General features: G+C 49.5%; 1 protein-coding gene and 1 long non-coding RNA gene across 2 annotated transcripts; one reads left to right on the forward strand and one right to left on the reverse strand.

Moving 5' to 3' along the window:
- Positions 1-13,528: 13,528 nt before the first annotated feature.
- TRIB1 (tribbles pseudokinase 1) lies at positions 13,529-21,897 on the reverse strand. The gene is made up of 3 exons (XM_055432092.2): positions 20,767-21,897; positions 18,287-18,579; positions 13,529-15,852 (listed from the first exon to the last, which is right to left on the reverse strand). Exons 1-3 carry the CDS (start codon positions 21,124-21,126, stop codon positions 15,387-15,389), a joined length of 1,119 nt encoding a protein of 372 aa, XP_055288067.1. The 5' UTR covers positions 21,127-21,897; the 3' UTR covers positions 13,529-15,386.
- LOC129560160 (uncharacterized) lies at positions 19,212-19,941 on the forward strand. Its single transcript, XR_008686707.2, has 2 exons — positions 19,212-19,319; positions 19,892-19,941. It is a non-coding gene; the product is annotated as an uncharacterized LOC129560160 (long non-coding RNA).
- Positions 21,898-23,603: the final 1,706 nt, after the last annotated feature.

Consider the following 23,603-nt stretch of genomic DNA (forward strand, 5'->3'; position numbering starts at 1 on the left):
ATGCTCATACTTTACTAATGGGGATGCAAAATATTATAGAAAGCAATTCAGTGATTCCTTATCAAGTGAAGCAAATGAGCCAACAGTTTCATTTCACAAAGACATGTACATGAATATTGATGGCAGCTTTACTCATAATAACCCCAAATTGGAAACAACCCGGGTGTCCTTCAACTGGCAAAGAGATAAACAAAAGGTTTCCATCCACACAATGGAATACTACTCGGCCAAAAAAAAAGAACAAACTAGGAGACATACAACAGCATAAAGAAATCTCAGAAGCATTCTGCAAAGTGAAAGAAGGCAGACACAAAAGTTTACATCTACATGATTCCAAATCTCTAGAGACAGAAATAGATTAATGATTGCTAGGGGCTATTGAGAAACAAAGCTTATTTAACTTATATGCAGAGGACATTATGTGAAATGCTGGGCTGGATGAAGCACAAGATGGGGAAACAATGAAAATAGAGACAGATTTTATTTTCTTGGGCTCCAAAATCATTGCAGATGGTGACGGCAGCCGTGAAATTAAAAGACGCTGGCTCCTTGGAAGAAAAGCTATGACCTAAATAGACAGCATATTAAAAAGCAGAGACATTACTTTGCTGACAAAGGTCCATCTAATCAAAGTTATGGTTTTTTCAGTAGTCATGTATGAATGTGAGAGTTGGACCATAAAGAAGGCTGAGCACCAAAGGATTGATACTTTTGAACTGTGGTGTTGGAGAAGACTCTTGAGAGTCCCTTGGACTGCAAGGAGATCAAACCTGTCCATCCTAAAGGAAATTAGTCCTGAATATTTATTGGAAGGACCGATGCTGAAGCTCCAATCCTTTGGCCACATGATGTGAAAACCCTGATGCTGGGGAAGGTAGAAGGCAGGAGGAGAAGGGGATGACAGAGAATAAGATCACCGACTCAATGAACATGAGTTTGAGCAAGCTCTGGAAGTTGGTGATGGATGGGGAAGCCTGGTGTGTGCAGTCCACGGGGTCGCAAAGAGTTGGATACACTGAGCGACTGAACGACAGCAATGGAAAAACAAGAAGATTTGCTGCAAAAGGCACAAGGGAATTCTTACGGTGACAGAAATGTTTGAAATCCTGATTGTGGTGGGACTCATACAAGGGGAAGCATTTGTCAAATTTCATTCCCGTGTTTACTAGGTAGGGGTGAATTTTACTGTAGGGAAATTATACCTCAATGAATATGACTTTTTATTTTTTAACTTTATTTATTTGACTGCACCAAGTTTTGGTTGCAGCATGGGGGAAGCTTTTAGTCGTGGCATGCCAACTCTTAGTTGCAGCACGTAGGATCCAGTTCCCTGACCAGGGATTGAATCCAGTCCCCCTCTATTGGGAGCACAGAGACTTAGCCACCAGCCTACCAGGGAAGTCCCAAACACAACAAACATAACAAAAATTAGAATAAAATAAAACGTAAATCTGTTGAAACTTGTCCTCATCATGAAGGTAAAATGACATCAGTAATAGTAACAGCCAGTGTGTAGCAGCCACTAGCCTAAGAAATTTACACCCATTGTTTTATTTAAGCTTCAAACAATCCTTAAAGGTACTCAACCACACCAAGCACTTCTCTGTCTCAAGACCTTTGCATTTGCTCTTCTCTTTATCTGAAAGGTTCTTCTACTAGGCAACTCCCTCCCCCATATCCCTTGGGTCTCTATTCAAAGTCACCTCCTCAGGAGAGACCTTCTGTCCCCATTCTGTCTAGAAGAGTCCCTCAACCTATCACTCTGTATCCCTTGCTGCTGCTGCTGCTGCTGCTAAGTCGCTTCAGTCGTGTCCAACTCTGTGCGACCCCATAGACGGCAGCCAACCAGGCTCCGCCGTCCCTGGGATTCTCCAGGCAAGAACACTGGAGTGGGTTGCCATTTCCTCCTCCAATGTGTGAAAGTGAAGTCGCTCAGTCCCTTACCTAGTTTGATTTTCTTCCTAGAGCTTAGACCACCTGCCATGACACTGTTAATGTTTTGTTTCTATCTCTCCATAAGAATCTCATTTTTCGTTCACTTTTTCTTTCATTCCAACACTCACTATGTGCCTACCCTGGAGTGTGTGCAGGCAAAGCAAAGCTGCTAGAGGCAGAAACTTCCCATAAAACCAGGATAGTTTTATGGAGTGGCCCTGTTTCCCTCCAGCACCCACTTTCATAATCTGGGACAGGGTTTCTCCAAGAACCTTACCTTTTAAGACTCACAGAAGTTGCAGCATGAAAAGAGCACTGGTCTTGAAGTGAAGACCCCCTTTACACCAGCCTAGGAGACCCTGACCCAGGCACTTCATGTGACAAGGTCTCAACTTCCCCAGTTGTAAAATGAATAGAAGCGTGTTCTTTGGACGTTAGTATGAATAGGAATCCACCAAGAAACAGACTTAAGTGTGTGCCCTGGGACTTCCCTAGTGGTCCAGGGTTAAGAATCTTCCTGCCAATGCAGGGGACACGGGTTCAGTCCTGTTTCGGGAAGATTCCACATGCCGTAGGGCATCCAAGCCCATGTGCCACAATTACTGAGCCTGTGCACCTAGAGCCCTGTTCTGCAACAAGAGAAGCCCGAGCACTGCAACTAGACAAAACCCAGACACAGCGACAAAGAGCCAGAGCACCCAAAAATACACAAATAAATGAACAATACAGTAGCTTTATTAAATAACTAACAAAATAAAATGCGTGACCTTTCCCAAGAAAATGCAACTCAGCCAATCGTTGGTAAAGTCAGGAAATCAGCACTCTTAACCCTCACCCAGGACAACTGAACAGTCTAGGGACAAAATTTTGAATATTGATAATTTCAAATAATTTTTCAGCTGCAAAAATCTTCTTCCAAATATAATCTTATGTAGAAAATCATATATCCAGCACATAAATCGGAGAGGCTCTGGGCAGGGAAAAGGGACAGAACGAGGCTGACTTCCCCTCAGTCAGCTTTTGTCCCTCACACTCCCTCCATCTCATCATGCAGTGGCCCCAGGCACCACAGGGTTCCTTGGAACACAGTTGGATAACCACCACTCTAGACACTCTCTGATTCAACCATTGTACAGCTATTCATGAGTATTCACCATTCTAGGCATTCTTCCAGGTACCAGGTATCCAACAATAAAGACAAGTAAGTCCCTGTTCTGACAGATTTCACATTTTAGGGAGATGCATGCTTAGAACTGCCATGTGCCAGTTCTAAGGGCTATTTGTGTATTAACTCAAGCAGTTCTCACCACATCCTTACCAGACAACTTCTGCCACTAGACCCATTTTACAGAAAAGGAAACAGAGGCTCAGGGAGATTAAATGAATCGCCCAACATCATATACTAGAAAGTGGAAGAGCCAGGATTTTGAACCTGGAGATTTTAGCTCTGGCCAACACGTCCTTCTGAAAACCTGCCCAGTTCTCAGAACCTCTGCTCTATGAGCTCAGGAGGTTTGCATGAGCCTTCCTGAGGTATGTAGGTTTCTCTGCCTGTCTCTCCACTTAAGTTGTTGTTTTACTTGCTCAGTCGTGTCCGACTCTTTGTGACCCCGTGGACTGTAGCCGTCCAGGCTCCTCTATCCATGAGATTCTCCAGGCAAGAATACTGGGGTGGGTTGCCATTTCCTTTTCCAGGGGATCTTCCCAACCCAGGGATCTAACACAAGTCTCCTGCATTGGCATGCAGTTTCTTTACCACTGAGCCACCAGGGAAGCCCTCCCCACCTACAGGTTCAAACAAATCCCTTTAGCACCCAGGCCCTGCAGGGTTAAGACTCCAAGACTGGGCTCCAAGGTGAAATTGGACTCTGCAGGACTTCCAGTTGCTGCAAGTGGCCTTCTCTACCTGAGGGACGCTGAAAGGCTCATCTCTGGGGGTGTGGAAGAATGTTCTGTTTGGCCCAGGTGCCAAGTTTATTCTGGTCACTGCTGCACTGCTTGGCCGGCTGTTAGGAAGATGAGCGGCCCCAGCAGCTCCGTGGTGTTCCCAGCTTGACAGGGTGACATGGATACGTCAGTAAGCAGAGCGTCAGCACCAAATTAGGAAGCTGCGTGGGGATTCAGCCAAGTGAGTGCTGAGCGAGTAGAGAAACGCTTCCAGCAGGAGGCTGCGGAGGGAACTCAGAGGACATTTACACCCAGGCCACTCGTTCTGCCAGCCGGGAAACCGAGGGCCTTTGCAGCTGTGTTCTCAGGCTCCGGCCATGGCCTCTGAGGTCGAGAAAGGGGATGGGATTGAAGGTAAGCAGACAAGTCCATATCTCAGTCCTGTCCTCTACTGAGCTCTGTGACCCTGAGCACGTGACATCTGAGTCTCTGCTCCCCATCCAGAAAAAAAAGAGGATGATAATATTCCTCAGATATGCTGTGAGGGTTGCAAGAGATAATTCATTCAACACATCCAATGCCAGGCAGCTACTCAATAATATTTGTTCCTCTCCACTCCCCTCTCCTGGTTTGGGTTTCCCAGGTGGCACTAGTGGTAAAGAACCCACCTGAAAATGCAGGAGACATAAGAGACGGAGGTTCTATTCATGGGTCAGGAAGATCCCCTGGAGGAGGGCACAGCAATCCACTCCAGTATTCTTGCTTGGAGACGCCCATGGACAGAGCAGCAGCAGACTGGGGTCGCAAAGAGTCGGACACAGCTGAAGAGACTTACACACTCATATACTCATTTTCAGGAATAAGCTCATTTAATTGAGACTTAACAGGTCTCTGTTTGGAAATGGGTTCCAATCTCATGTTTCTCTAGCCAACAGCATCAACTTCACCCAGAAACTGATCGAAAATGCAGAGTCTCAGGCCCCACCCAGCCCAGTGAACAGAATCTGCATCTTAACAAGATCCCTGCCCCCACGCATGAGAAGCACCATCAAGCATATTTTTAAATGAATAGATTTACTGCTCTTGGCCATCATTGATCCCATTTATCAAACTGTGGTGTTGGAGAAGACTCTTGAGAGTCCCTTGGACTGCAAGGAAATCAAACCAGTCAATCCTAAAGGAAATCAACCTTGAATATTCATTGGCAGGACTGATGCTGAAGCTGAAGCTCCAATACTTTGGCCACCTGATGTGAATAGCCAACTCATTGGAAAAGACTCTGATGCTGAGAAAGACTGAAGGCAGGAGGAGAAGGGGACGACAGAGGATGAGATGGCTGGATGGCATCACCAGTGCAACAGACATGAGTTTGAGGAAGCACCGGGAGTTGGTGATGGACAGGGAGGCCTGGCGTGCTGCAGTCCACGAGGCTGCAAAGAGTCGGACACGACTGAGCCACTGAACAAAAAGAACAATTAATAGCCGACATTTGCTGAGACTTTGACGCACGTCAGGCACGTGGGAAATGGCTTAAAGGCATGGCCTTACCTACGCACCATCTCAGGAGGTGAGAATTCTCCCCAACCCCATTTCACAGATAAGGCAACTGAGGCTGAGGTGGGTGAGTTCCCTCCACAGGTAAGTTCCAGAGCCACACTGCAAACCCTGGGCCTCTGCGACCCTGGTTCCTCACTTTGCCACCCTGCTAACTGGGACTAAGCTACCGCTGCCTCTGCACAAACTGGCCATGGGTTAATTTGTTTACTCCTTGCTCTCCTCTTGTGGGATCCCAGTGAGGTCTCTTAGAGTCTGTGAAATGGCAGTTTCAAGTCCTCCCTGGCCCCCAAGGTGAGTTTCTGAGACCCTGGAGAAGCTGGCCAGCTGAACCAAGTCAGAGAAGTCAAATGGCTCTCTGCTCACCTGCACTAAGACCAACGTCAGCAACCCCCAATCAGCAAGTACTGGGTAGGCTGATGGTCTGGGTACTGGCCTGCTCCCTGAGACTGGTCCTCCCCTCCAAACTGTCCCTTAGAACAGTCAACACTTTGACCTGGTGAGCCTGCAACCCAGAAGGAAAAGAACATGTACGAAAAAGGAAAGAGGAGGACGTGCATGCACTACCATGACAAAGGGAACGCTCATCTTGACTGAAATCCCAGGACAGGCTCTTCGTGCTTTTATCACCCATCCTGCCTGCAACCCAGCAACTCCTCAAAACACTGCAATCCTGCAATTCCACTGAGCACCACCACCCTGGCATTTCTGCATACCTGAAAAACACTTATTTTTGTATCCATTATATACATCAGGAAATGATGGCTCAGAGAGACCTTGCAACTTGCTAAATTTCACGGAGCAAGTTGTTATTATTGTTCAGTCGCTAAGTCATGTCTGAGTCTTTGTGACCCCATGGACTGTAGCCCTCCAGGCTCCTCTGTCCATGGGATCCTCCAGGCAAGAATACCAGAGGGGGTTGCCATTTCTTCCTTCAGAGGATCTTCCCAATCCAGGGATCGAACATGTGTCTCCTGCATTGGCAGGCGGATTCTTTACTACTGAGCCACCAGGGAAGTGCTATAAGGAAGGAGCAAGGCTGGGATCCAAATCCAAGTCTATCTGACTCCCCAGCCTGGGTTCTTTTCACAGAGGTGGCACCTTGAACCCGGCTCTGAATAGGCTTACCTCACGTAATCCTTACCACCCCACCTCTGGGGGCAGATGGCGTTATCATTGCAACCGAGGCAGAGAGCAGTCCCAGGAACTGTCTGGGTCACACAGCTAGTTAGCTGCAGAGCTGGGTTTCGCTGTCAGATTTCTCTCACCCTGTAGTTCAAACTCTTTCTCCTTCCAGCCCTGGGAAGTATCAAATATAAAAAGCTTTCTCCAGGTTTCCCCAGGAGAGTCCAGGGTTTACTGACATGATAGAACTCTGTATTTATTTGTGGGAATAAATATAAAAGATGAACATCTGCCAAAATGGGGGAGTGGATTAGCCACACGTCAAGAGCATATTCTTTAGAGTGAGACTCCCTGTGTTGAGATTTCATATTCTAGCTGTGTGACCAGAACAAGTCACTTACCCTCTCTGGGCTTTCACACACCCACCTGTACAATGGGACCAATAAGAATCCCTTACACACAGACTTGTTATACGAATGAAATGAGGGGACTTCCCTGGTGGTCCAGTGGTTAAGAATCTGCCTTCCAGTGCAGGGGGTATAGGCTTGAACCCTGGTCAGGAAACTAAGATCCCACATGCCAAAGAGCAACTAAGTCCACCAATCTCCAGAGCCCGTTCGCCACAACTGCTGCTGCTGCTAAGTCACCTCAGTCGTGTCCGACTCTGTGTGACCCCATAGACGGAAGCCCACCAGGCTCCCCCGTCCCTGGGATTCTCCAGGCAAGAACACTGGAGTGGGTTGCCATTTCTTTCTCCAATGTGTGAAAGTGAAAAGTGAAAGTGAAGTCGCTCAGTCGTGTCCGACCCTTAGTGACCCCACGGACTGCAGCCTACCAGGCTCCCCCATCCATGGGATTTTTTAGGCAAGAGTACTGGAGTGGCTTGCCATTGCCTTCTCCGGACACAACTGGAGAGTCATAAATAAATAAATATTGAAAAAGGAAAAAAGAACAGAATGAAGCTGTGCCTATAAAGTGCTAAGGCAGTGCTGGGGAATTACAGAGTACTCAGTCCATCTGGGTCCCTATCACCACTGTCCTTTGGATTACTCTCTTTCTGCATTCATAATTTGCACAGCGTATCCAGCGGTGTGTCGAAGACAGTGAGAAGCGTTTGGGGGCCACCTGTGAAATGTAATCCACAAATTCACTTCCCCAGTGAAGAAGTGAGAATGATACCGATCAGCGGGAACTTGGAAACCAACTCTAACTGCAGCTATCGAGAAAGAAAATTTCAAATACAAGACGAGCGTTGGCTGCGAACTGGCTGTTCTTTCCCCTCTCAGCCTTGGCTTCCCCAACCATAAAATGGGGAGCTGGAGGGTGGGCGAACCTGGCCCCTGACTGCTGAGGGCTACAGCTCCACAGGCAGCAGGTTTGGTGGTTCTTCACCTCCCAGAGGCTAGACAGCCTCTTGACAAGGAGCAGCAGAGATGCAAAAGCTGTTTGTCGTGCACTTGAACCCTGACCCCACAGGCCCAGCCCCTCTGGCTGAGGCCAAGTCCTCCTGTCAGCAATGCTCACCCCAGCCTGCTTCTGCCGCCTTCTAGCTCAAGGTGTGGCCTTGAGGTCGTAACTGAGGGGCATAGCCCTGGGCCTGGCTCAGCCGGCTGTGCTGACGAAGCGTGACGGCCACACGAGAAAACTGCTGGGACACTTTCAGTCACCACCCGAAAGGTCAGACCTCAGAACCTACTTCTTCAAAATGCCACGTCCTGGGTCCAAAATGTTTCTGGCACTTTCCATGGAAGTGCCTGACATTCACCTCATTTGGCTCCAGACACCTTCTAGAAGGTCACGCACAGCAACCAGCCAGCACCCAGGATGTTGAGCGGTGGGTGGCAGGCCTGATGGTGGCAGCTGGGTCAAGAGTGGCCTTTTGACAGAGGCTTCCCCAGTCTCAGGCTTGGTGTCCCACCAAAATGAGAGAAGTGTGGACTAAATCTTTCTTTATGGTAAACGTTTTACATTGTGATAATTTTACATTTACGGAAAAGTTGCAAAGATAGTACCGATCGTTGCCAAATATCCCTCACTTGGTTTCCCCCAATGATATCATTTTACATCTCTGCGGTACGTTTGTCTCAACTAAGAAGTCAGCAGTGGCACATTATCACTTATTGAACTCCAGACTTTATTTGGATTTCACTCATTTTTCCACAAATGTCTTTTTGTCTGTTCTAGGATACCACATTGCATTTAGGACTGAATCATTTACAAAGTCTCCCGGTTCTGAAAACAAAGAGGCAGGAAGCCTTCATGTTTAAGGACTCTGGATGAATGCTGTGCTGTGTGACTTTGGGTAAATCCCCTCAAAGGGAATGATACCAATACTTCTTTATAGGGATACTATGAGGTAATTATTTGTTAATTCATGTGAAGCACTTAGCACAGCTCATAGTATACCATCAGCACTCTATTGATAAATCTCAGTGAGTAGAAATCCTAGACCAAAACCAGGATTAACCCTGAATACTATACACCTCCTGGCAAAACATCTCCCAGCACAAGAGATGCTCCAAAAAGAAGAAACTGTGCTGGTGGTCTAGCACATCAAACACAAAGTGGCCTGCACAGGACTGGAAAATGCAAAGATCTGGAGCCACATGGGCCCAGGTTACGGTCCAGTCCACTCACTCTGTGAACTTGAACTCACTGTTCAGCCACACTGTTCCACATCTGCTAAATGGGAACAGATGATTCACTTTACAGGGTTCCTGAAACAAAGTGAGATGTGTACTGTATAGCTTCTAGCAGGACTGAGCTGTGAAATTTGGCTGCAGTTTCTTGAGCTCCAAAGTCACTGCAGATGGTGACTGCAGCCATGAAATTAAAAGACACTTGCTCCTTGGAAGAAAAGTTATGACCAATCTAGACAGCATATTAAAAAGCAGAGACATTACTTTGCTGACAATAGTCCATCTAGTCAAATCTTCCATTTTTCCAGTAGTCATGTATGGATGTAAGAGTTGGACCATAATGAAGGCTGAGCGCCAAAGAATTAATGCTTTTGAACTGTGATGTTGGAGAAAACTCTTGAGGGTCCCTTGGACTGCAAGGAGATCAAACCAGTCAATCCTAAAGGAAATTAGTCCTGATTAGGAAGGACTGATGCTGAAGCTGAAGTTCCAATACTTTGGCCACTTGATGTGAAGAACTGACTCATTTGTAAAGACCCTGATGCTGGGAAAGATCAAAGGCAGGAGGAGAGGGGAACATCAGAGGATAAGACGGTTTGATGCCATCACCTATTCGATGGACGTGAGTTTGAGCAAGCTCCAGGAGTTGGTGATGGACAGGGAAGCCTGGCACGCTGCAGTCCATGGGGTCGCAAAGAGTCAGACATGACTTAGTGACTGAACTGAACTTGTCTTTTCCTGGGCTTTCCTGGTGGCTCAGATGGTAAAGAATCCGCCCGCAATGCAGCAGACACTGGTTCAATTCCTGGGTCGGAAAGATCCCCTGGAGAAGGGAATGACTACCCACTCCAGCATCCTTGCCTATTCCATGGACAGAGAAGCCTGGTGGGCTACAGTCCAGGGGATCACAAAGAGTTGGACACCACTGAGTAACTAACACTTTCCCTTTCCCTACCTCTGCTAGGAACCACTAAGTCATTGACTGCTACCAGGATCTTCAAAGAATCCACTGAACTCTGATGTGGGCAGTTCCCAGGGGCTGGTGATGAAATTCCTTTTGTGTCTTTTGGGTTTTTTTTTTTTTTTAGAGAAGGACCATGATTAATCAAATTACCCTCCCTCCCCCAGCCAAAGTTATGCTGAAAAACCATTTCCATAATCTTCATTGCTACAATGTCTTTTCTCATCCAGAATGAAATTTTCATCCTAATTTCACGCTGTCTGTGCCTAGTTTTAAAAGGAAGCGTAAAGCTACCCTGGTGGTCCCTCTGACGAAGATTGTCTTAGGGCCTGTTTTCACAGAATCACAGAATCAGTCTGTTTTTACAGAAGAGCAGCTGGAGGGGCTGAAGAAATCAAAGAGCATCAGTCCTATTTTAGTCAGTTCAATCGCTCAGTCATGTCCGACCCTTTGACTCTTTGCGACCACAGGGACTGCAGCACACCAGACTTTCCTGTCCATTACCAGCTCCCAGAGCTTGCTCCTGTTTAAAGATGAGCAAATGAGAACCAGAGTTGCAGATCTGCTTGTTGAAGGTCAAATAGTGGAAGGGCTTCAGAGATAGGAAGAGACCCCAATCACAAGATGCATGCTTTTGTGTTTTTGGCTCTCTGACTCGGAGGCCCAATAGGCTCTGAGCTGCTGGAGGACATCCTTTCACTCACTCATCCACACACCCATCCATTCACTGACCCATCCAATGATCCACTCTCCCACCCACCCACCTCCCACTCATCCACCCACTCACCTACCCACTCACCCATCTACTCCCCCACCCACCCACCTGCCCACCCACTCACTCACCCACGCATCCATCCAATGACCCACCCAGCCACCCATCACCCACCCACTCACCCATCTACTCCCCCACCCACTCGCCCACTCATCCAGTCCACTCACCCACCCACCCACCTCCCACTCATCCATCCCCTCATCCACCCACTCACCCACTCATCCATCCAATGACCCACCCATTCACCCATCTACTCACCCACCCACCCACCCACTCATCCATCCATCCATGTTGCCATTGGACACCTTCCGGTGATAGACATTGAGCTGAGTGCTAGAAGCCAGGGAGATGAAGACAATCACAGTCCCTGACTTCATGGAGTTTTCTATCAGGGAGCAAGGACTGCGTCTTGGCCATGTGTTTCCCAACGATCTAGCACATGGGAGGAGAATAGTATACGTTTTTTGAATAATGAATCTCTCATCTTCAGTAATGCTCCCACCTTTATAACTGATATACTGAATTGTTTTGAAGACTCTGATGGGGCTGAAGTATTTGTCTTGAACCATCTTCTCCAATTGTCATTCTTACCAGAAGTTAAACGGCCACGTGCAGACATAGTCACAACATTAGACAAGGAGTACAAAGACCCAAGATCAGGTCCCAGCCCTTAGCTGCTTACTCCTAAGTAGCTGCTGAAAGACACTTGAGACCATTTTCTCGTCTGTAAAATGGAGCAAATACTATTTGCCTTGCCTGTTTCTCTTGGCTGCTGTGACTATTAAAGGGGAGAGGCGAGGGAGAGGGAGAAGGAACAGGGGAAGAAAAGAGTGAAACTTCTAGTATGATATGAATAAACGGTTACTGAAATGTCACTTGAATGATTTATATTGAGGATGTAAGGGAAAATAAAAGCGATCCGCTTTTTAACCAGTACGTGGCACACTCTCCTTCCAATCTTCTGTAAGTACTGATAACTGGCTGTGATTGCCCCAGATTTGTTTCAACCTTTGAAGAGATTAAATTTATGGATTTGTGGCATCACATGTCATCCCAGCCAATCCTGACCCATATTTCCCTCCACTTGGTTCATGTAACAACAGTACAAAGAGGTGTTGTAACCTTAATTGCTTGCAAAGTGTTTTGAAATCCTTAGATTAAAAAGCTTGGTGAAGTCCAAAGTGTTAGCCTTCTGTGTGCCCAAGGAGTCGTGCTGAGCCTCGCCTGGGTTCATCAGGGCAGGGAGAAGTTGCACTGTATGTCCTGAGGATCCAGGAACTTCGGGGTTTAAGGATCTTATTCACGGGATGACCCTAGCTCAACTCTCAGCTTCCTCGTTTTATAACTACTCAGGCATCTGCCTGTTCTTTGCTTCATGCTTTTTCCATTTCTCAAGTTCCTGGGTCATGAGGCCTGAGGTGCAACTTTGGTGTCATAGGTCTGCTTTCCTGGGTGATCTCAGTCTGAGTCCTAGAAAAGGGCAGTTGTGTCATCTGTAATTTGTTTGCCTTTTCATTTAAGCCCAGAGTGGATGGCTTAATCCTTATTCTAACTTTTACCATTAGAATCTGGAATTAAATTTGTGTCCCATAGCTTCGCTGATGGCTCAGACGGTAAGAATCCACCTGCAATGCAGGAGACCCAGGTTCGATCCCTGGATTAGGAAGATTCCCCTGGGGAAGGGAATGGCTACTCACTGAAGTATTCTTACCTGGAGAATCCCATGGACAGAGGAGCCTGGCAGGCTACCATCCATGGCTTTGCAGAGTCAGACACAACTGAGTGACTAACATGTTCACTTGCATGGTGGTAACCCCTGGAGAGGGTGTCAGGTGGGACTGAAAGGGGTAGGAGGGAGATCCCAGGGTCCTAGCCATGTTTCTTTTTTTTGACCTGACTTCAGGTTAGACCGGTATGTTTGGTTTGTGAAAATTCAGAATCACACACTTCTATTTTTTCTGTATATGTGTTACACTTTACAAACTTTTTAAAAATCACTCTGGATGCTGACTTTATTTAGAATAGATTTTATTCTATTGTGAAGTTTTATACCTAATCAATTCCAATTTCTGTATTTGTGAATCAAAAATAATGCTTTTAACTCTCCTATTAGTTCCACTTTTACAGAAAAAAAAAAGGGGCTCAACTAACCATTTTAATTAAGTCTAATGGGGGAGGAAAGGGTGGAGTTTGGCTCTCAACAGGAGGCCCTGTGATACCTGCAGGGATGGATGTGGACCTCTGAAATTACAACGGAATTCTGTTGGATACACATGGGCGTTTTTCTGAGAAGTGTCCACAGTTTTCATCAAATTCTCAAGGGTCTGTGAAAGACCGTAAGCGAGAGGGACTCTGACAACTCAAGACTTTCTCATGCACAGGCCTCTTCAAATGTTTCTCAACTCTGAGATTCAACCCACGGCCCTCATCAGCCTGATTCACCAAATTGGTCTCACCCGTCAAAATGAATTTGTCTACTTCAATGGAAAAAGTGAATGGGTTCTGCTTTATCAAAGGTCATATATAATCATCAGCTGTTTACTTCTTCATCTCCCCATTGAGATTTCAGGCCCAAAGCCAGCGACCTTTGCATCCCCAGCATGAAACTACACCAGGTAACGGTGGACTGGACTCCAAAGAAAGTCACTGCACCTATTTACGAAACCAGATTTATTAAAATCTCTCTACAAGTCGGAAATGGCCGTCTCAACATATATACACATGTACAAGAAGGGTCTAGTGTTTCGAAGCCCCAGCAAACCCAGAGTCCTTAGCCGGGTCATGTATCACAGATAAAACATTCAAGCAGCCACGACAGCGTTAGTGCGACAGAGATCTCTGTCCTTCTTCTCCAAGTCCCATGATTCTGTCAAGGTAATATTGCCGATGATCATTCACATTTCACGTGGTCTTAGACACGCAGGTTATTCAGACAGACACAGACAACAGAACAAGTGTCAGAGTGAAAACAACAACAACAAATGTATAAAAGGTACAATATATGTACAGAGTACACAGTACGTGAGGTATACACGGTATTCTCACAATGCATGTTAGTAGTTTGCCTAAGGCGTAGCCCTTAAAGGTGACTGACTGCCTGTTTTTGCGCCATTTCTCAAAATACAGTATGTTTGGTTTACCCGTTTAACCACCAGATTTCAGTACTGTCTGAGACATTTACTGATATTTCATCTGTTTTTTTAATGCAAGTGGCAGTTTCTCTGTTAAGTTCTATCTTCTGTAGGTAGTGAGTTCCCATCTCTGGAAGCATTCAAACAGAGGTTGGAGTCCCACCTGTGAAAGAATTTGGGGGGAGTGGGGGAGGAAGGGGATTTCTACACTAGGAGGTGGTAGAGAAAGGAAAGAAGTTGGACTAGATGACTTTTAAAGTCCCTTCCGACCTTAAAGATTTGGGGTTTGCTATTTCATTCCAGATACTGATGAAACAGATGCATTCATAAACCACACCAGAGATGAAATATTAACAACCTGTCATGCAAAACTGCACACCAGACCCAAGGGGGTGGTTAAAGACTAATTCTGGAAGTTAGTCTGAGAGCCATCTAAGACTATTCAAAATTTACTTTCTCTGAAGTACAAAAATTTGCTCTTGGGAGAGAGGAGTCTTCTTATCTTTCTCCTCCTAGACAAAATGCTCCACCCTGAGATGGTCTTGGGGGAAAAAAGGAAAAGATAAATGCTAACGTATTTGAAGGGAACCAAAACAGCTAATGGTTTCCAAGTGCACAAATTCTTTTTAAAAGTCTCCAGTCTTTCTGTCTGAGCTCAGAGTTCTGAAACAGCCAGGAGCTTGAATCTTTTGTGATACTCTTCCACCGTTAGCTGGTAAGTGCTTTTCTAGTGAAAGGGGAAGGGGCTCATTTCAAGGTCAGAAAGAAGGCATTAGTGCAAATGGGGTCTTGGCAGGACACAGAGGAGAGATGATTCTGGGTTCATGGTTCAGGCAGGTTCCTATGCCCCTGAAACAGTCTGCTCCAAAAACATGAAGAAAGAGCGAGTGTTAAACCAAACCAGAAAAAAACAAGTTTCCAATCAGAGAAGCTTGGGGGTAGCGAAAGCCTGGCTACCAAAGATCAGTTTGAAGATGGCAGGTTTATTGGCCCAGGTAATTTGTCACCCTGTTAAAAATATAGTTATTGCCCAAAATGCCATTGTATGATTCATTTCCTCTCCCTTTAGAAAGTTCATTTCACTCCATCACACGCTGCAGGATATTCATACTCCGTGCCACCCAGAAAAGAGGTGGAACCCCCAAATCCAACAAAGGGATCGTTGGCGAAGGTTCCCTGAGGAAAACAACTCTGCAGGGCAGCCAATCAGAGTGTACGCTGCTCACCTCCTCAGTCACACATCCAGAAGATGAGAAAGAAGGGGCGCCGTGCTGAATTCAGCAGCCACAGTCTCCACGCCATCACCTGTCTGGTTGGCCTGTCCATCTTTAGAAATGGAAAATGCCATGTGTGAGAATCGTGAGGTTTCTGAGGTTTGGGGATCAGCAGAAGAAGGAACTGATGTCACTGTCCTCCCGGTACTCTGGAACAATCTGGTCGGAAGTTCCCACTTCTGAGTCGACGTACCCAGGTTCCAAGACAGACTGAAACCAGGGATGGAGTAAGATCTCTGGGGCAGTGAGTCTCTCTGAAGGCTCCCGTCTCAGGAGGCTGCGAATGAGGCACCTGGCTTTGGGAGAAATGTGGTCAGGAATGCAGAACTGTCCACGTCGGATTTTGGAGAAAAGGGCACTGGGGTCTGAGTCATGGAAGGGGTAGCGCCCCACCAAAAGGGTGTAGAGCATCACCCCAAGGCTCCACACGTCTGCCGCCTTTCCAGAGTAGGTCCCCGTGGTGTTCAGAATCTCAGGGCTCACGTAGGCTGGGCAGCCGTGTTTGTCTGACAAAGCATCATCTTCTCCCTTGATGATGTGTGTATCTTCAAGACTTTCCAGTCTGAGCTGGGTTCTATAGAAGACATGAAACAAGCCATTACTTCCAGATCCAGCTGCTATGAAAAACAAGGCCTTCCTTCCCAATAATAGGGCCCACAGGCACTCAACACGAAGGCCCAAGGAATGCCAGTTACCCCTTCATCCAGTAAGCACTGCCTTGCAACCTACCCAGGAGGACTCCGGATTTCACAAACCAATACAAACTGCAATAAAAATTAGCAAAGTATTGAGAGAGCGCCTGGGGTGGAGGGTATGATGCAAAGCCCCAAATACTATTCATGACGCTAGAGCTTAGAAGAGATATCCTAATAGGGGTTACACAATTTACAAAGTGCACATTGCAGTAGTGGGAGCCCATGTCAGGAGAATGCTGACATTTCTCCAAAAGCTATCAGGGAAGAACAGTTTATCCTACTGCTTCAGGGAGAGCCGGAGCATCCTATAAGGCGATCTTATCTCTTATCATGCCACTGACTGCCAGGGTCACTAGCAGCAATGCTTGGCAATACAGAACATTACAGAACGTGGAACCCAAGCTCACTGATATTACACATGGATTGTCAGCACCACTGCTCACATGGATATACACACCTGAGCCCAAGCCCACAATGGCCTCAACTCAGGAAAAGTATGAGGAATTGTTAATTACGTGTATTGGGATATTTAATTGCAAAGAATGCTTAGCCAGGACAAGAAGACAAAGAAAGCGCTGGTGGGTTTCAAAGATGCAGGACGCCTAAAATGCCCATGTACGTGTACACAGGCACACACACCCTAGGATGGCATAGCAACACCTGAGCTCATTTACCCAGATAGGGATTCATCTGTTCAGGTAACAACTAAACTGAAACATCTTTAGTCAAAGCTCTCGGATGAAGCTTCAGGTGCCTCCCTGTTCAGATCCAGCCACTCAAGCCTCCTGGGCTCCTCCAAAGTCCAGAGCCATGTGGGGAGCCTCCAATATCTGGTGGCCACTGTGCCCCCCCACCAGTTTCTCTGAAATAACCCTGTTTCAGTAAATCATTGGTTGAGAAGGACGCAAATATTTGGTACAGGCTACTGGGTCAATTCCTTTTCCTCTTAAAGGTCTAGTTGTTTTTTTTTCCTTCCTGCCTTCCTGTTCCCTGGAGTGTAGTATACATGTGCTAACTTCGGGATGTCCTCAGCCTGACCTCCCCAGGCGTTATGTAAAATACCCATTGGTTCTGTAAACGGAAAATATGACTCAACCCACACTGTCTGCCGCTGATTGGTTCCTATAGTACGAAAACCCTGCACCTGTGCTGCTTACTGGGCTAGCGTCAGCCTGCCATTGCTTAACCCTTGGGTTGCCAAACTCCATGCACATGACATTTGCCTGTGCAATGGTGGATTTCAAAAGTAAGCAAGGAGGTGTGTAAGGCATGTTTCAGAAAATACATCACCATATCAAAGGAGAGTGTTCCAGGAACTGGAAACTTCTTCATTGCCAACACTTTGCTTTTCTTTGCTAATCAGTATGTTCCAATAACTCTTGCAAGGTCAGATACAAAGTCAGGTTTTCTGGCAACTCAACAACCCTGTACATTTTCATAGGATCTGGAGTTAAGGCTAAAATGGCACAGATGGGTGAGCCCTGCATGAACAGCTACAACAGGAGTGCACACCCTCCTGTGCAACTAGACAGTGGTATTGCTCTTAATCTTTCCACGAGGGATGTGGCCCACCTCCTAAAATCAGGTAAGGTTTATCTCCTGCGGCTTCTTGAATTCTCTTGTCTGAAACCTCAACTCTGAATCTTAATGTCTCATTATTGTCTTATCAGGCTCATCTTGTTCTTTTATGAGGTAAGCCATGATCTATATTTAGCAACCAATTCCATCCAGCTTCCATTTCTTATTCAACAGTGGCTATTTTCTGAAGATGTAGCCAAACAAAATGCCTAAAAAGTCACTGGACAAAGTGGAGAAAATATTGGGGGCCAAGCATGACACAGAATAGAAGTGTGGGGTGAAGGAAAAGGAGAGGTTTCTGCAAATACGAAAGTCTGACCAGTTCTGTGACACTTCCTAGGTACCAAAAAAAAAAAAGGCATTCAGTATAAACAAGGATTTTAAAACGTCCTCTAGGAATCGATGCTGTGAAGGGCAGGCTGACATTTGTACCGGAGAAGAACTGACCTTTCTGACAACAATGGGGAATAAACCTGATCCCGGGGTAGAAGTGGGGAGGGTAACCTGTCCTCACGTGACATCCCACAAATGCATCCAGGTGTCCCCAGGCCACATCCACAAGGGTGCAGGAAATCCAGCTGTGGCCTTGGCTCCTTCAGAGAGAAGACTTCTCAAGACTAACTCTGGGACAACTGAGCCCTTGATGTTCTGAGCCAACGCACCACCCCTAACTGCTCAACCTGCACCCTCGTTTCGCTTCCAAAAGGCACAGGAGAGGCTGCGGGGGCCGCTCACCTCTCTTCGGTGGAGAAGACAAACTTTCTAAGCTTCAGGTCCCCCAGCACAATGGCTGACTGATGGCAGTGGGCGACGGCAGAGACAATCTGCTTGAAGAGCCGGGCAGCCTCCTCTTCCCGCAGCCTCTTCCGGCTGCGCACGTAGGAGTGCATGTCCCCAAAGTCCCTCTCAAAGAAGACGTAGGCCTTTGTTTCCCCAAGGATCACCTCCACGATGCCCGTGATGTTCCTATGTGATGGCAGCTGGATGTAAGGCCGGATTTTGTCCTGGTAGTGTTTAATGGGGAACACCTGCAGAGAGAAGTGGACCCGCTTAGGAGGCTAGAGAAGCAGAGGCTGCCTTCCAGCTCCTGGGCTGGGCTGCAATTCTCAATCTGGGGACTCTGGTTGACATGGGACTTCCCAGGTGGCACTAATGATAAAGAACCCGCCTGTCAATGCAGGAGACCTAAGTGATGGGGGTTATATCCCTGGGTCGAGAAGATCCCCTGGAGGAGGACAAGGCAACCCGCTCCAGTATTCTTGCCTGGGAAATCCCACGGACAGAGCAGTCTGGCAGGCTACAGTCCAGAGGATTGTAAAGAGCCGGACATTACTGAAGCGATTTAGCATGCACGCACACACCCCCATTAGCTCTTCAACAGCTATCTCGAACACCCCCAAACCAGAAGCGTCTAGGGCTCTGGGCTAGTAAATATCCAAAGAGCCACCATATGGATGGTTCGAAAGAGTCTTCTCTGTATGGCCTTCCACAAGCTCCAGAGAGCTAAGCCCCGAAGTCCCCACCCTCTGTGGCTCTTGCTCGCTGGTGGGTGCCAAGGGGCTGACGGAGGTCCCTCTGGTATCTGCAGGAGTAGTCCCTGGAGAGGCATGACCTCCTGCAGACCAGGAAGGGCACAGAAGGTGGTGACTATGCAGCTCCAAGTGGAAGCAAGGGGCTGGAGAACACGAAACTCCGTCACTACCGGGAAGGAACAAACGACCCCAAGTCTGTCAACACAGCCCTAAGCAACCTGCCTGGGCTGACTCAGGTATAAGCAGTCTTGAAGTAACATTCCCACAGGAGGGATACAGGATCCTGGGGGCAGGGGGGATTCCTTTATCTCCCTCTCCCCCACCAATTCCCTCCCCCACCTTCACCCAGGATACCAGTAGCATCTCCTCTAAGAAGCTGACTGGTCTCTTTAAGGGCCTTTTGTTTAGTCCGGTTACTCATATCCTAGACTCAACTGGAAACGGTGACACACGGATTGTCACCATCTGGATTCAGCTATTATCCGCTCAGAGGAACTGGAAGGGGTTGCACAATGACCAGACCCACCCCACCTCTGAGGCCTGGCTGCTCTGTCACCAGCTCGAAGAAATCTCTCCGCTGGCCCCCTCCTCCCACCCCCAGCCCACACTCATACTCCTCCCGAAAGAGCTCTTAGCCCCAGCGACCCAGAAGAAAAGTTTCCCCCCCTTTAAAACTGGGCTTGATCATGCATTTGAAGTTTCGTTCGGGTCGGCCAGTAGGTGGCAGCAGCGAGCCCAGGGAAGTTTGGGGGTCAGGTGAGTTGCAGAAAACCCAAGAGTGAATCTGAGGGGTGAACCTATCTTTCAGGAGAAAAGGAGCAGCCCAGAGGATTATCAGAAATGTCTGAGACCGGGGTGTCCAGCTCGCAAAAGGTAGAAGGACTGTGGGAATGTTCTGCGTCTACGAGCGCAGGGAATCCTGTTTCCAGTTGTACCTCCAATTGGATGGCATCCCTTATGTTCAAAGGAAAATCGCTGGCCGGAAAATCAAGACATGAATGGAAGCGAGGGTTCCTAGCCGGTGCGGGCTTTCCAACATTTCCATTCCAGCCAAATCCCCACGTCCTGGCTGGAAGACCCCCAAACCCCCACACCCCAGACTGCTCTCTCGGGAAGACGGGGTTCCGGTTCCAGCGCGGGTTCCAGCCGGAATCCCCAAGACCTGAGCCCGACACGGACCTCCCGCCCCCTGACCACCCACAGCTGAGCCCGGGTGCCTCGCAGTCCCGGCGAGAGAGCTGCCAGCTGCTCCAAGCAAGCACCCACTGCAGGGCGCCCTTCCAGAACGAGGGGCGGGGGGACCGAGGAGAATGAGAAAAGGGGAATGGCATGGCCCTGGAATCCATTTCAATTCCACAACTTATATGGAGTGCCACGCACTAAACTGGGCGCTAAGGAAATAATATCTAATAGATATAAAGCAATTAAGCACCGCACTCCCTCTTGACCGCCGAGTTCGAATTATACCACTCCATCCGAACCTCACAATTCCCAGAAAGGAGATCCTGGTCAAATGCTGCCTTCCCTGGCTCAAACCCACTTTACCGCCTTGCCCCAAGCCCAAGCGCTGGCGGCACCTTCGGCTCCCGGGCGCTGGCGGGCGAGACCTCAAACACTTTTGCCTGCCACCGTGCCCCCCCTCACCCGCGACCTCCGCCGGGTCCCGGCCCCCCGGGTGCGTACCTTGCAGCGCAGCTCGCGGCCGGTGTGGATGCACAGCGCCCGGGACACATGCTCGCGCTCAGCCAGGGGCAGCAGCAGGTAGTCGGCGATGCGGCTGGGCCCAGGCGCGCTCCCGGAGCCGCCGCCGGCCCCTGGAGCGGCGGGCGGAGGCTGCGGGCTGCAGGGAGAGCCAGGGGGGCTGAGGTAGTCCGGGGGGCTCGAACACTCGGAGAGACGTGGGCACTTGGCCGCCACGGCCCCCGCGTCGTCCGCGTCCAGCAGGCGTTTGGCCGGGGTGCCCCGGCCGGCGGCGAGCAGCAAGGCCGGAGTGCGGGGCTGCGAGACGCCGTTCATGGCAGAGCGCACGGGACCGACCCGCATCCCGACCCGGGCCGGGGCGGCCCCGGCTTTGTAAGTCCTCGGATCCGCGCGGAAAGGCGCGACGGACGCCGCGACTTACTCCAGCCCGGGGGATGGAGTTTCAGACGAAGCTTGGTTCTGCCCCCACCGGGGGCAAAGCTGGAGCCGCTCCTGGTGCACGCGGGGACCACGCTGGCAGCGCGTCCGGGGCGCGGAGGCCGGCTTGGGTCTCCGGATCCCCGCGGGTACCGGCTCGGGGCGCCTCGCAGAGTGGGTGCAGCCGCCGCTATTGTTGTCGAAGCTGCCGACAGTCGGGGAGGCAGAGGCGGCCGGCCTTCCCAGGTTCAGAGCGGCGAGCACAGGATTCCGCAGGCTCGCTGGAGCCACGGAGCAAACACAACTTCCCAAAGCAAGAAGTCTCGCAGCGAAAGCCGGAGCAACTTTTCCGCGGCGCTCGGGATCAGGCGCGCTCCTGGGCTCCCGGCGTGAGTGTGCGCGAGGGAGACGCTCTCGGAGAGAGTGACTGAGTGTGAGTGAGTGTGTGCGCCGCACCGATCCCGGCCAGTGCACTCCTCCTTCTCCTTTTCCTCCACCTCCTCCGCCTCCCGGTGACTCACGCTGTATACACACACACTCACAGGCCGGGCTGTGTAAACAGTTGGGAAGCCGGGTTGTGCAATGAGGTGGCTGCGACGACTCCGGCCCTGCCGCCGGGCGAGCAGTCACCGAAGCGGAGGGGGAGGACGGGGGGAGGTGGTGCGGCGGGAAGGAGAGGTGGAGCTGGGTCGGCGGGGGCGAGGGGGTGGCCCGAGGGCTGGGATGCTCCGGGCTGAGCGCGCTCCGGCGCAGGTGGTGAGTTCTGAGCCCGCTGGGGCGCGCGCACACGTTCTCCCCCGCTCCCCCCGCTCCCCCCGCCCCTCCAACAGGCTGGTCTGGGCAGGAGGCGGCGCGCGCCCTCCCGCAGGCCGCGGACTCGGCGCTGGGAGCCGGGGGAGGAGGCGGAGGAGAAGTTCCCGTGACGTCAGGGTGCCGGGGAAGTGGGCGGGAGGGGAGGGGCCGCGGGAGGTGAAGCGACCGGCGATTGGTGCGCGCTCCTCATTCACTCGGAGCACAATGGACTGCGGGCGCGCGCACCAGCGCTCCAGCGCCCGCCGCTCGCTGCGGGCGCAGGGTGACTCCTTTTGCCCCCGGGGATCCCCTCGCCGCCCCGCGCCTGGGGATCTCGGGTTGGAGCCGTAGGCGTCGCCGAGACCCGGCGGTAGCCGGAGGAAGGGAGGAAAGAGAAGGTGATGGATTCCAGAATCACTCATTCACCCCCACGCGGTAGTTCCGGGGAAGACCTATGCGTGGTAGTGGATGTGACGGTTTTTTTTTTTTCCCCTTTTCCTGCCCCCTCCCAGCTCTAATCCCCAGCGTCTGTTCGCTTCCACAAATAGAACCTTCTGTTGGATGAAATAAAAGCAAACACTAGGCCTTCTGCTCTCCTCCACCTCCACGCCCCTCCCGCGCCTGCCGCCCGCCCGGATTACACTGAAATAGCTTCTCCCGGCTCCCCGGCCGCCCCTTCGCGGTGACTCGCAGAAAGAGCTTCCTGAGCCTCGGCCGGTGGGAAACAAAGGATGTGGGGAGAGGGCGGAAGGGGCCCACGTGGCCGTCGCCGAATTCCTGTCCCCTCCCCGTGCCTCCTCCGCAGCCTCCACACGCGCAGCAGGGTCTAGAGGCCCGGGGCTAACCCGCTTCCTTGGTGACCGGGTAGATAGTGATACTGCCTACACCCAGGCAGTCCTGCCAGGGCGTGTGCATGCACTCGTGCAACCTGATTTGGGCGAGCGCGAGATGTGTCAGACCCTGCACAGAGCTCCATGAAAAAACCTAGACGCTGTCGTTTTTCTTTCGAGAACCAGGTCAGTTCGGAGCCCCTGGACACCGAACATAGATAACTTATTAGTCCCTTCTGTACTTCTGCTAAATGCTTCATTTTCTAAAACCAGGTCGAGCCCCAAGGATAAATCCTTTTCCATATTAAGTCTTCAGCAAGTACTAATGAAGCATCTACTAAGCTAGAGGCTGAGGATTAGGAAAATGAAAATTAATAATAGCTAACATTAATTGAACTCTGTAATGTGGCAGGCTCTGTTCTTAGCGCTTGACACACTGAAGTTTTACAACTACCCAGTGGAATTATTTTTTTCCCTTTTCACAGAGAAGCCTGCAAAGATTAAGTTACTTGCTGTGGTCAAATTCGCTACTGAATGCATTCAAGCTCTTAAAACACTTGTGGGGACTCAAAGTAGAGATTACAATTTATGGAGTTAGGTTGGATTCCATCTAGAAAGCATTTGACCTGGAGGGATATTTGGGATTGTAAAAGATTTGCTTGGAGTGATGGGGTTGGGGAGGTGGGCGGGGCAGGTAAGGCAGGATGTGGGGAAGGATCAGGTTGAAGTTAAGAGGCCAGGTAGGTTGACTACAAGGGTGGAGCTGAACCTCCAGAAATC

The sequence above is a fragment of the Moschus berezovskii genome, chromosome 16, assembly GCF_049115385.1.
Source record: "Moschus berezovskii isolate FMDL1 chromosome 16, NW_MosBer_1.0, whole genome shotgun sequence".
NCBI lineage: Eukaryota > Metazoa > Chordata > Mammalia > Artiodactyla > Moschidae > Moschus > Moschus berezovskii.